Source organism: Blennius ocellaris, assembly GCF_963422515.1.
Source record: "Blennius ocellaris genome assembly, chromosome: 15".
Lineage (NCBI taxonomy): Eukaryota > Metazoa > Chordata > Actinopteri > Blenniiformes > Blenniidae > Blennius > Blennius ocellaris.
In genome coordinates this window covers 11,958,003-11,970,225 of record NC_137664.1, presented here as the reverse complement: position 1 = coordinate 11,970,225, position 12,223 = coordinate 11,958,003, and the positions used below count along the sequence as shown (strand labels likewise).

The 12,223-nt window shown below is 38.9% G+C and overlaps 1 protein-coding gene across 1 annotated transcript in view; it reads left to right on the top strand.

Moving 5' to 3' along the window:
- sardh (sarcosine dehydrogenase) overlaps positions 1–12,223 on the top strand; it is a 49,699-nt gene that overhangs the window by 22,401 nt on the left and 15,075 nt on the right. Inside the window, exons 11-16 of the mRNA XM_080509724.1 lie at positions 3,312–3,402; positions 3,557–3,698; positions 7,896–7,979; positions 8,247–8,360; positions 9,334–9,472; positions 11,640–11,753. Coding sequence (XP_080365850.1) covers positions 3,312–3,402; positions 3,557–3,698; positions 7,896–7,979; positions 8,247–8,360; positions 9,334–9,472; positions 11,640–11,753 — 684 coding nt within the window. The remainder of the gene's footprint in view (positions 1–3,311; positions 3,403–3,556; positions 3,699–7,895; positions 7,980–8,246; positions 8,361–9,333; positions 9,473–11,639; positions 11,754–12,223) is intronic.

Here is a 12,223-nt window from a genome sequence, read left to right as displayed (position 1 = left end):
TCAGTTGAGTTACGGTTCAGGCTGAGAGGTTTCCCACTGTTTTGATGTATTATGTGTTTGTATCTTTTAATTACATTTCCAACGTGAAGTGTTCCTTTTCATTCACTGTGATATATGAAGCTATGACAGGCCTCATTACTAAACATTAGGCCCGTCAGTGCAGATGTCATATTTGCAGTCCGCTATTCTCTTTGATACAGAGGGGGTTGCGGTAGGGACGAGGGGATTTCGATGGTGGATTTATAACTCGTCATTCTGTACCAACTAGGAAAACAAATCAGACTTATTTTTTTATGAAACCTGGCGCCACCCTCAGAAGGCTGTCAGTGTGGTGTAGTGAAAAGTAAAATTAGAAGCACAAATCGAAATTTATATTCAAAGATGCAAATCATCCAGTTCCCTATTTGAGGCACAAACACATAAATTGAATTACAGATGCAAATCACTCATTTAGTATTTTACAAGTTGTCAATTACAGGGACAAAAATGTTTTTTTTGTGAGAATGAACATCGTTGAACCCTTGTTTTTGTGCTTTATGAGACATGAATAAAAAGTCATGTGATCACTTTTGAAAAACGACACTTCAGTCTTTAAAGGATTTGCATGAATCTCAAAAGATTCGGTGGACATCTGATGATATATGAGTTGTTCACATCAAACTTGTTGTGCATCCTTTCTTGTATTGCAATTTAAGAGCCACATATGCAAATATGAGCCTGCTTGCACATTGTATTTCTATCTGTGCAGCTGAAGAGTGTCTGAAAGGTGAAGTGAATTGACTCCGGGTGAAAGTCCGGGTACACGCTGGACAGTTCACCACTCCATCAGAAGACAAACTCAGGAAGACGTTCACACACTTCAGATTTATCTGTACAGATTTATGGGTGGATAGTGAATTTCCATTCAAGCTTCATTGCACAGTTATTCTCAAAACGTATGGAAGTCTTACTGAGGTAGATGTTTAGACAAGAGTCTAAACTAATCTTTTATATTTACAATAAAGATAAACAATAGGTAATTGTTTATATGTAACCTTTCTATGTATCAAAGGGCTACAATTGTATTAAAAAGGGTTGGGATTAATTACTAATTTTCTTCGGTTTTATTTACTCATGTTTTATAGTCTTGAGAAACAGCTTTTTATTTGCACAATAAGTAAAGTCTTTTTTTCAACAGGCCTTGAGGCCAAATGTTTATACCTCACTACTGCTAAAAAGCAACACTGCTCTTGTATTTCAGTACTACTTTTCAATTTTTGGTCTCATGACTGTGTAATCATTATAGGGGATTTTTGTTTTTGCTTTTAGTATCATTGAAGGTTCCTAATTTCAAATGATACTTTTGTGTAATTTGTGTTAGATACGTGTACTTGCTTGTGTAAATGTTGATTGTCAGCTGGAAAGTGTCATTACATTTAAAAATGGCCGTTAAAGTTTAAAGTGGAAATATTTATTGGATATGTCCTGTGCATCTAACTCGTGTATATATTATAGCAACAATCCAGTTGTCGTATGCGTGCAGGCAAACTGCTAAACTACTTCGAACAATGACAGGTACAAAAAGTCACCTGGTCCAAATTCTGTGTCTATTTCTGCCACCAGTCTTTATACTGAGCCATGAAAATTAAATGCCAGCTCCCGTGCCACTCTTAACATACACACATTATTTTGACCTAGATGGTGGATATAACTACGCTTAAGGTGAAAGATAAAAACAACAACTTTATATTTTGAACAGCCAGCAGCATCTCTGTAAATGTCAGAAAAACAGGATGGATCTGCAAGTGAGTGATGGATAATAACTTTAAAGGGAGCAAATATTTGCCCCATGAAAGTAAACTAACCCGCATACATGATGAAGAAAGAACAGAGGGGTGCAAAAGGAGAAGGAATGTGGGAGCAAGCATGCAAGTCCACCTGTTCAGCAGTCAGCGCAGTTATCTTGGGTGACCTTTATCAGTGCCACCCCGCCCTGCTGGGTGTCTCCACATCGTCTTGAGAGAACTCCATCATTCTCCTCTCACCTCCTTCCCCACCTCTTTCTGTCTCATGCGCCCATCCATCCATCCATCTATTCATTCAAACGTCCACCCAGGCTGGAAGTGACAGTGCCTACAGATGAATGAAGTGATGAGGGGACGCTGTGAGATGTGGGGATGAAGTAATGATGCAAGGACACACTGTCCATGCAGCTGCATATTGATGTTGAGTTTCCCAGCACATGCAAGTGTGTTCACATGCACGCACGCACACACGCACAGCGCGGCGAATGCAAATTACCAGCAACACAACACAAGCAGGGGGTTGCCAAAAGGGCCTTGCTCATTAACCCAGCAGTTTTGGGACTGGATGGATGAAATATTGTGTGTTGGATGGTGGGGGTTGGTTTCAAACAGAGCTGCAGCCCTTGGGTGCAGATGATGAGGTCAGATTGCTCGTGGGCTCCTGTGAGTTAAGGGTCAAATGAAGGAACAAAGGTCAAAACAATCCTCTGTAGCTCATAGCTGACATATAGAAGCAGTGGTAGAGGACGAACATTACTCCGTGGTGAGTTTTCTCTTTTCCCAATTAATGAGCCTTTCTCACGATCCCTCAGGCAGGAGCGTGACAAAGGAAAGACCCTATCTCTTTCGCTCTCTCACTTTTTCTTTGAAAAGATGTTCTATTTCTCTTTCTCATCTGGTCAGTTTACAGTTTTTGAGATTTGTTGAACTTCATTTTGCTGTGTAATCATTTTTAACAACCATTTTCAGCATCAAATACTGTGATTTTCCATATGAATTGGATATTGAAAACATGAAAATATATCCATATGTTGTTTATTATGCTATCATTTAGCAAAAAAATTGATAAAATTGAGCTGTATGTGTACCCTGAAATGAGTTCGACACTTCTGCTCGCCTCTAGGAAAGTACACATTTAAAAAGCCTTCTGAAATATCAGAACACTGCAGAAACGAAGCTGAAGCAGAAGCTGTATCCCACAGATGTGGCATGTCTTAAAGCTTACTGTACCTCCAAGAGATTAAAATATTTGATTTTGACGAGTCGATCAGACAAATGTAGGGAAGCCAGTGTTCAGTGATGAGCACTGTCGCCTCACAGGTCCAGGCTGGATTCTGTGTGGAGTCCTGCTTCTACATGGGATTTTCTGAAGTTACTAAAGTTTTCTCCAACAATCCAAAGTAGTGCATGTTGGCTAATTGGTAACTCCAAAGGGTTGAATGGATCAGCAAATAGTCTACATAGTTTTTGTGAGCCAATGTGATCAGAGATTCACGTTTCCCGCAACATTTCTCTCATCTCTGTCAGGTATGATGCTGGGAGGTGGTTGTGGGAAGGAGCTGGCTCACTGGGTCATACACGGACGTCCCGAGAAAGACATGTATGGATATGACATCAGGTATGCTAATTTACACAAATGCATAAAGATATCCAACCGCACTTTAATTCAAGGGTCGCAGAAACTTGCAGTGATGATGAATTTTTAATGAAGCCTGAATGATTGTGACTTCTAATGAGCGTTAATCCTTTGAGTTGCTATCGTCCTTTCTCAGGCGCTTCCATAACTCGCTGACAGGCAACCAGCGCTGGATCAGAGAGAGAAGCCACGAGTCCTATGCTAAAAACTACTCTGTGGTGTTCCCCTTTGATGAGCCGCTGGCCAGCCGAAACATGAGGAAGGACCCTTTCCATCAGGTAAATGAGCGGTTTGAACTGCGGTACAGGCAGTTTCGGTGCAGCGATGCGGATGGGTTCAAGGATGTAACCCGCGTGTGGCGTCTTTCCGCTACGACTTAGCCAGATTATTTCAACTCTGGTTTGATAAGTCATGTAGAATTATTTTTAGAAAAAAAACAAAAAAAACAAGATTTAAGAATTAAAGCTTAAAGGATAATCTAGTGAAAAATAATCCACAAATAGTCACTTGCTTTTTAATGCATGATGACACTGAGATACAGAACAAGGGAAGTTCACCTTCATAAATGTAAGGCTGGCAGAAGCTGCTATGTGAAGTAGGGCATGAGGATATATATATATATATATATATATATATTTCCTTGATCTGTGAAACATTAAACCTAACCTTGGCTTCTCAAGCACTTTCAGTTTGCTATATGGGCACTCTTGTGCATCTCTTAATGACTTGGATGAACACATTTTTGACCTGTGTGTACTTGAAAGGAAAGTTTTTGTTCCAATATCAGGGTGGCTTTCCTGGCAATATCTGACGGTCTTAGCCTTTTATATAAACATAGAATCTCCACCTTTAGCCACATACGTCCTCTGGTAATTTTCTATTTGTGTATTTGTACATATTTATCTATGTCCATTGTATTGCAGTGACTGAACTTTTGTTTGTATATGAGTTTCACCTCCCTTTTCCATTCTTTTGTGGTTCCCAGTATCATTCTTGTTACAATTTGAAGCTTTTGTGATTGAAAAACTCAGGTTTATTTTTCTCATCTAAACTATTTGGCCTCAAGGCGGATGATGGGAGTTTCAGAAGAATGTCGCACTATGACAGTATTTTTGTAAGGACAACATTGTTACATTTTATATCTGAATCTTGAAAGATAAACTTGTATCAAAATCTTATATTGAGACTGACTGGATTTCTTTTTTAATTTCATGGTTGGAAAATGATAGAACTGTGCATTAAGTCAGTGCTTTCCAAGACAGCTTCAACTTTGATCTTCAATATTACAGCGTGTTAAGAACGTGTGACCTATTGAATCTTTTCTGTAATTGGTCGTATTGAAGAGGTCTAATAACTGTAGGTGCGCAGCTCTTTTCTCTGCTTTCTGGTAGTTTTTGATTTTTCTCTAATTCATAAATATTGTAATAGTTAACGCTTTTGCATACCAGATCTTGCCAGTGTTGAATTCTTCAGATTTTTGCTGAATCACTATGTTTTCCAGCATTAACTGAATTTATTTATGTTTTACTTTATTTATGAATGTTCACCAAATTAATTTTGTACTGGGTTCAGAGTTTACAAAAAATAGTCTCTCCTTTTATGTAGACTTGCAGACAGGATGCTTGCTGCTCTGGCTCTTGCTCCTCTATGAAATACAAAGAAAGAAATGAGGGCTTTTAACATTCTAACACTTCCTTGGTAAAATTCAAAATTTCTATCCAGATTTGTAATAAAATATTATAACTGAGCATTTTTTAAATTTATTTCATTTCCTTCAATAAAATTACTGATTTGCCTGGAGATGAAGTCCAAAATGGCAGAGATAACCAGTAAGTGGATGACCTGAGAGATTAAAATACATCTCTATGATATAGGCTAATACATAAAAAAAAGCTAACAGAACAAATAAGTATGACAGAAGTGAAAGTTTGTTTTAAAAGAAAGCGAGGACAGTGTTCAACACTGAATGTGTTGAAATGTCAGATTTGAATAATACATTATTAGGGACATTGTCTATTCATAATAGAGCTTATATGAGTGTTATTGTGAATATCACTATAAAGCGTTCTCTTCCTTTATCCTCAATATCTGGGGAAAAAAACAAACAATTCGAGGCTTTGATATAACAACAGAACAAATTGACATTTGAGAGACGCTGCTGGCACCCAAGGTTGTTGGCTTTCTGCATGTCTATCAGCATCCGGATAAATGAGACAAAAAAAAAGCATGCCCGAGTGTTTGCAAAGGAATAATTTGTTAAATGCTGATAACATCTCAGAGGTATATTTCTGTTTTTCTCTGTGGTGCATTTTTCATTTTCTCTTTTGCTTTCTCCACTCCTTCTCATTCTTTCTCCTCCGATCAAATCTGAGAGCAGAATGCTGATTCAGGCAGGTCGAAAGCAGTTAGCAGTGAAACTTATCCCCAGTAGCTACATTTATTCATGTTATCCCTGCCAAAATGTCTATAAATGAAACACTTAGCTTTGGTAGCCTGGTCTTGGATGTCGTTCAGTTCCCTTTTTCTTTTAAGCTAGAAAAAAAAAAAAAAACTTCCTAATGGGCCCTGCCATCATACTTTATGCATTAATGATCCACTTTGACATGCTTTCCTCTTCCAGACTAATTTACCTTTAACTGTAGCAATTTTTACCCCTGCGCTCACACGTGGCCATTTTTTCACAACAGATTACTGTCGAAGAAATTCCATTAGCAGTGTTGTCAGTGTGTTTTGTTGCTCATGTTTACTGCTTTCTCAGAGCTCATTTCATTTTTCTTTCTTGGCACCTCTCATGCATAATTAACCAGGTTTCCCCAAGTACTTGTTCAAGATTGACTTTCTTGAGGATTTGCACCGAATGTTCGTGAGATCAAAGAAGGGTGGCAAACCTTCTAGTCTTTACATGGACCGGCATATGGTTATGAAGTGAAGCGCAAATGATGACACTCACATTAAAAGGAAAAAAAGGGATTAAAGACACAGGAAAATGTGGCTAAAGGTGTTTGAGGAATATTATTTCACAGAGACCTGTGAGAAAATTGCCATATCCAGTGGACTATGACAGAGTCCACTAGTTGTGGACAGTCATTGATAAATTAATATGGGGGAGCAATAGTGATTTCGTCATCTCACACTATTGAAACAAAAACCATCAACAGTGGAGAGTATAACAAAAAATCATTTGGTGTCGTCTTGGTCTCATGATGACAACCTGATCAGCCTGATGTTTCAATACCAATTCTACTTGAGCCAGGAAATGTATTGGTCCATTCATGGATCAAACATCTGTTTTCCCATTAAGCTGTTCGTTAGAGAACAGCAACTTGTGCAAAAAGAACTGAAACATTGAACAGACGGACATTCAATAGAGAGAATGTCAAATTAATCTCAACCTATAGTGCATTTTAAGCTCGTCCTGTAATTTCACCCGACAGCCTAATGTCCCTAACGATTTGTGAGTAGTGTATTTCAGAGCTGAAGCAGACCATCTCTGACACTGGTGCTTACATGTTTTCTCCACCTTGGTAGCACAGATGGTAAATATAGCTTGGTGTGGGAAGCTTTGGCAAGAGACAGCTAGCTGCCTTCTATGGGGAGAGCATCGCAGCACATACCTACCAACTGTGGGCGACTGTCAGTTTTAACAAGGAGGCTTGAGCGCCCTGAAATATCTCATCTGAACTCGAGAAGTCAGGAATTAAGAAACATATGATTTTCGCTTTGGAAAGAAAACATTGCGTGCAACTCCTCCTCATCTCTTCATCTTTAATGTTTTGTTTTTCTAATTATAGGATCGTAAATTTTTTACTGTGTCAAGATGTATTAGGAATACAGATGCACTAATTGTTCATGTGAAAAGGAGGGTTATTACCACATTTCAGCTGTTCTTTTTTGGATGTTTTCTGCGGTGTTGAATCCCGGCTGGTTTGTTTCAATTATAATGAGCTCTGGTCTGATCGCTCTGTTCACACGTTTCATATCTGTCGAGCACAAAACTATAGAACTGAGACCCCCGGCAAATCGATGAACATCCTTGCTCCAGATGAACTCTGGCGATGTTCCATTAAACTGAGTATACAAATATTGACAGCAATGCAATCAAACGGGGCAACTACTGAACCGGCAGGATAAGATGAGCTCATAAAATGTGTGAAACTGGAAAGACTGTTAAATGAAAGTGTTAATCTCAGATTGACAAACTATAAATATGTGTATACATGTGTTCACACATGTAGTAAGTAAGCAAATGGCAGCACGTTGTTATTTATGTTTTTACATGTCTTTTTCAGCCTTCTGAGATTTTTGACTGTTCGTGAAAATAATACACGGTTCAAGTCTCATCATCTGTGGTTGCTCAATAAATGACAGGATGCACTCGTTTTTGAAGATGCGAACAAAATCACTGAAATAATGAACCACGTTTTTCTCACAGCGGAACACAGATGACCTGATTGTTTGTGCGCCGATTGCTGCAGGTGCTGACAGAGCAGGGCTGCGTCTTCCAGGAGCGCCACGGCTGGGAGCGACCTGGCTGGTTCAACAAAGACGGACCCGCTCCAGTGAGACACACAATTCACTCCACACACAGTCACGTGCATGCTAATGATTTATTTACCTCCACATATTGACAGAAGGCATTTGGAAAGGCCTGAATAATTAAGATTTTTTTTTTTTTTTTCACATGCCATCTCTGGATGGAACAGATTGAGTGCCAATAGTGATTACCACACTGTCACAGTATCAAGCCCAAAGCTCTGTCTTTCTGGCATTTGAGAAGCAATCATGACTAATTGTCGTACATTTGTTTATTTGTTTTTGTTGCAAAGCTTAAAGATTATGATTATTATGGATCTTACGATGTGAAGAAGAACGTGAACTACAAATACAACGAGCTGCTGGGAAAAGAGTACACCTTTGACTTCCCTCCACATCACAACGCGGTAAGACTCCAACAAGCATGTAAACGCTATTTTCTAAACAATTGCGTTGTGATCAACTAATAATATAATGTTGTATTTATATGACTATAAAGCAACGCACTACTGTAACACTAAACAAGTGAAACTACACAAAGATGTCTTTTGATTTTAATAAAATAGTTACTTCTTGTCTGTGGGGATAGAAAATTAAGTTGTAAAAAGAAAATATATCATGCCAATCAAAGGCACACATCCATATAGGGTTCTCAGAAGTTGATCAATATTCTTTATTAAGCATACAATAATCTCTCTTTAACGATCAATAGCTGGTATAATGTTTCACATTATGGAATACCAATGCGTCCTCTGCTGCATTCACAGCAGCCTCTAATTTCTCCAGTCTCACAATGTTAGTTCTTCTAAAAAGCAGCACTTTTTGTATTTTCTAGGCAGATTACATGGAATGCTCCTCTCAAATTCCACTATGAATATAAGCTTATCTTTAAAGCTCCTGTCTCCTGCTGTATGTGGATAGTTTTACTCTTGATGCTTATTGCTGCTTTACTTTCAATCAGCTGCTGCGGACTGATGAGTACATCGAGTTATAAAGCACAGACGTCTCAGCTATTTTTTTTTGTTTAAGTCACTATTGAAATAATGCCACTACATTTTAGAGAAGCAACTCGTGACTGTGTACGAGTCCAGGTTTTGTGGTAAGGCTGCACTCTTTGCTTCAGGCTTGCTTGAGGATCGACAGCATGATGAGACTGCAATCAATGACTCTAATGGCGCATAAAGGATAGAGAGTGCGAGTCCTGAAAAAAACTCAGCAGTTTGAAGGACACGAACCTTGATGTTGCTGATTTTTTTTTTGTTAGTTTTTCCATTTGATTTCCTATCTTAATAAATGTAGCCTTTATGTACAATCACCTTGAAAAAGTTGCAGTGTTTGTTTGTGTTTGCCAAAAGTGGTTTGTGCGCTTTCTATCTTCAGATTAAGAGCGAGTGTCTCTCATGTCGACATGACGTGGCTGTGTTCGACATGTCCTACTTTGGAAAGTTCTATCTCACCGGACCAGATGCCAAGAAGGCGGCGGATTGGCTGTTCACTGCTGATGTCAACAAGAAGCCAGGTCGGTCCAACGGCTGCAGAGGCAGACGCCCAGAGAGACAATTCACTAAGGCGGACAGATGGGAGAAACACTCAGATGAAGGAAAATAGCAGATAAACTGATGGAGGGCCTCAAAAGATGCCAAATCACGAGTAAAAGGTCTCAGAGGTGCTGAGGGAAGTGGTGAAGAGGGAGTCACCACTGTGACTTTACTGGCACTTCTCCCAGTGTTGAAACACATGGCTATGTCTGATTTCTGCAGTGACAGATGTTAAAAGATGTGCGATTTTGTTCCCTTTTTCACTTTAATTTGCTTTGCAATGCCGGGCCTTTTACACAACACTAATCGAAGGACACGTGTACCTTTTAGGTTATTAGTTATTTCTACCTGTACAGGATCTGAAAACGACATCAGCGACTCAGCATTATCAACCACTAATGGATTTGTTTAATGTGCATCACTTTGGGCGAAACAGCTTTCTAAATGAAGGTGGAATGATTGTTGGCTGAAAGCAAGGCGTGATCTGTGTAACCCCATCCCATAAAACAGAAGTTATACAAACAATTGCAACTAAAAATGACTTTCATAATCGTTCAATGTCACTGAAGATATGTAATAAAGTAATAAAGTGGCTGTTATAGGTCATTAAGACAGCAAGTGTCAAGAGAAGTTAAAAACACATTATAAATTATTATAATTCATACATTAGGTATGGCACCCAAAAAACTTTTTTATTATACAAACATTTATGGCTTTGTGAGCCCTGCAGTAAACACATGACCTTTTTACAATTTATCCTGTCTTTTTCGAAATGTCAGCCCACTCCAGCCCACTGTGAACATCTAAAGTATAAAGTGAGTGTAGGCAGCAGATGGGAGGATGGATTTATGCGTGTGCCATGTGTACACGAGATAAAATGATAAAAAAAAAAAAAAAATGCTAGTCCTTATGTGTGGATTTTATATGTCAGGGTGGCTTAGAGCAAGCATCTGGTATGCTTTTCTTATTTAAAAGGTTTCCTTCCATGTGCATTGTTCCTTCTCTACAAGTTAAACTTGCAGTCACCCCCATATGTAAAGTCAGTGGACAGCCTCGGGAAGACTGTCTACCTGTGAGCCATCTGTGAAAGACACGTCTTGAAAATGTTTCCCCATTATGACGTTTTACTTGACCATCACTTGATCAATCACTGTCTTGCCTTCATTATTTGAAAAAGAGAATATTTTGAAGCTTCAGCATTGCTCTGACAGTATTTAATGTCCCAGCATTGTCATGTCTAAACAAGGGTCATGGTTTTTTTGTAATATGTCACATGAAAATCACGAGGGGGAACTCACACATAAGCTTGTCACTGTAGTCTTTGGAAAAAGAGGTGATGGACATGTTATGATTTATGTCTCTTTTAATTATGGTGTAATTCTCCGTCAATGGTAATCAAGGAAAAATACTTCTAAATGTTGTCAAACTAGGGAGTTTCCCACTGGGAAAGTGGGAGCATTTGAATTGCTCCCAGAGGCGGGTTTGATGTTTCTCAACCTGGCGGTGTTTTAGATGAAAAATGTACTCGCACCTTGCATAAGTGAGTTATCTTCCACATCAGATGTGCATAAACCTAGTAGGGAAATAAAATGTACTTCCTCAGCTTCATTTTATCCTCCTCTTGGTTGATGTTTAAGACGACGGCAGCAACAAAGCAGCGCTGCTGGAGACGGCTATGTTGCTTTATTTATAATTGTTATGCTACCCGGGGCAATCATGAATGCATGATTAGTTTCAGATTGTGCACATGATGAATTCTCCTTGATAATGTTGTTCTCATTGATGCCTTTGTGGACGTTGTGCAGGTCATATTTAAGTTTTTCCGGTAACTAGTTCACAATGAGCTTGATTTGTCATTTTAATTTCTGTAACTACCCTGAGAGAATGATCTCTCCTCAAAAACAAAGGCGTGAACTCTGTGGAAGTGTGTTTGGATGTGGTGAAAATCAATTCTTATTCTCTTGAAGGAACCAGACATCAATCTCACAAAAGCCTATGAAGTATATTTCTCACAATAAAATACTTGGAATCAGAAGACTGATTTCGGTTCATTTTCCATTTGAGACTTCATTTATTCCTCCACAAGGCTCGCCTGCAACGTCTTCCAAACAAATTAATTGTTTATGCTTGTGTTTGTGCGTGTTTCAGGCTCCACTGTGTATACCTGCATGTTGAATAAAAGAGGAGGGGCGGAGGCCGACCTGACAGTGAGCAGACTGGAGCCCGGTGCTTCCATCCTGCCCCTGGCACCAGAGTCCAACGGTGAGAAACACTCTGCATGCTTGTACATGTGGATTTAGTCGCTATTTGTTTGCACTGCTTAATATATTTGGCTTTTTCTGGCATTTTGTTTTGGCCAGGTTATTAGTTTGTGACTGTTTTGTCATTTTAAGTGCTCAATTTCATCTGCTGCCTTCGTATAATTATCGTTTAGTTGTATCTCATTTATTTTGCTCTCGTTTTCCTCCCTTTCATTGGTTTATCTGCTGTTTTTGAGTATTGTGTGCAGTGCACCGTAATCTTCTGTGAATTTTGATGCTGGGCTGTATCATTTTAGTTCCATTGCCACTATATTTGTGTGAACTATTTTTCAGTGACATTGTCTTTTCATTTATTCCTTTTTGAATGAACTTTTCACTGTTACAGTAAAAAAAAAGCAATAACAGCCCTGTTTAATACAACTGTAAAGCTTGTACAAGGCGCATGGAGATGAGATGTATAAAGCCATTGAC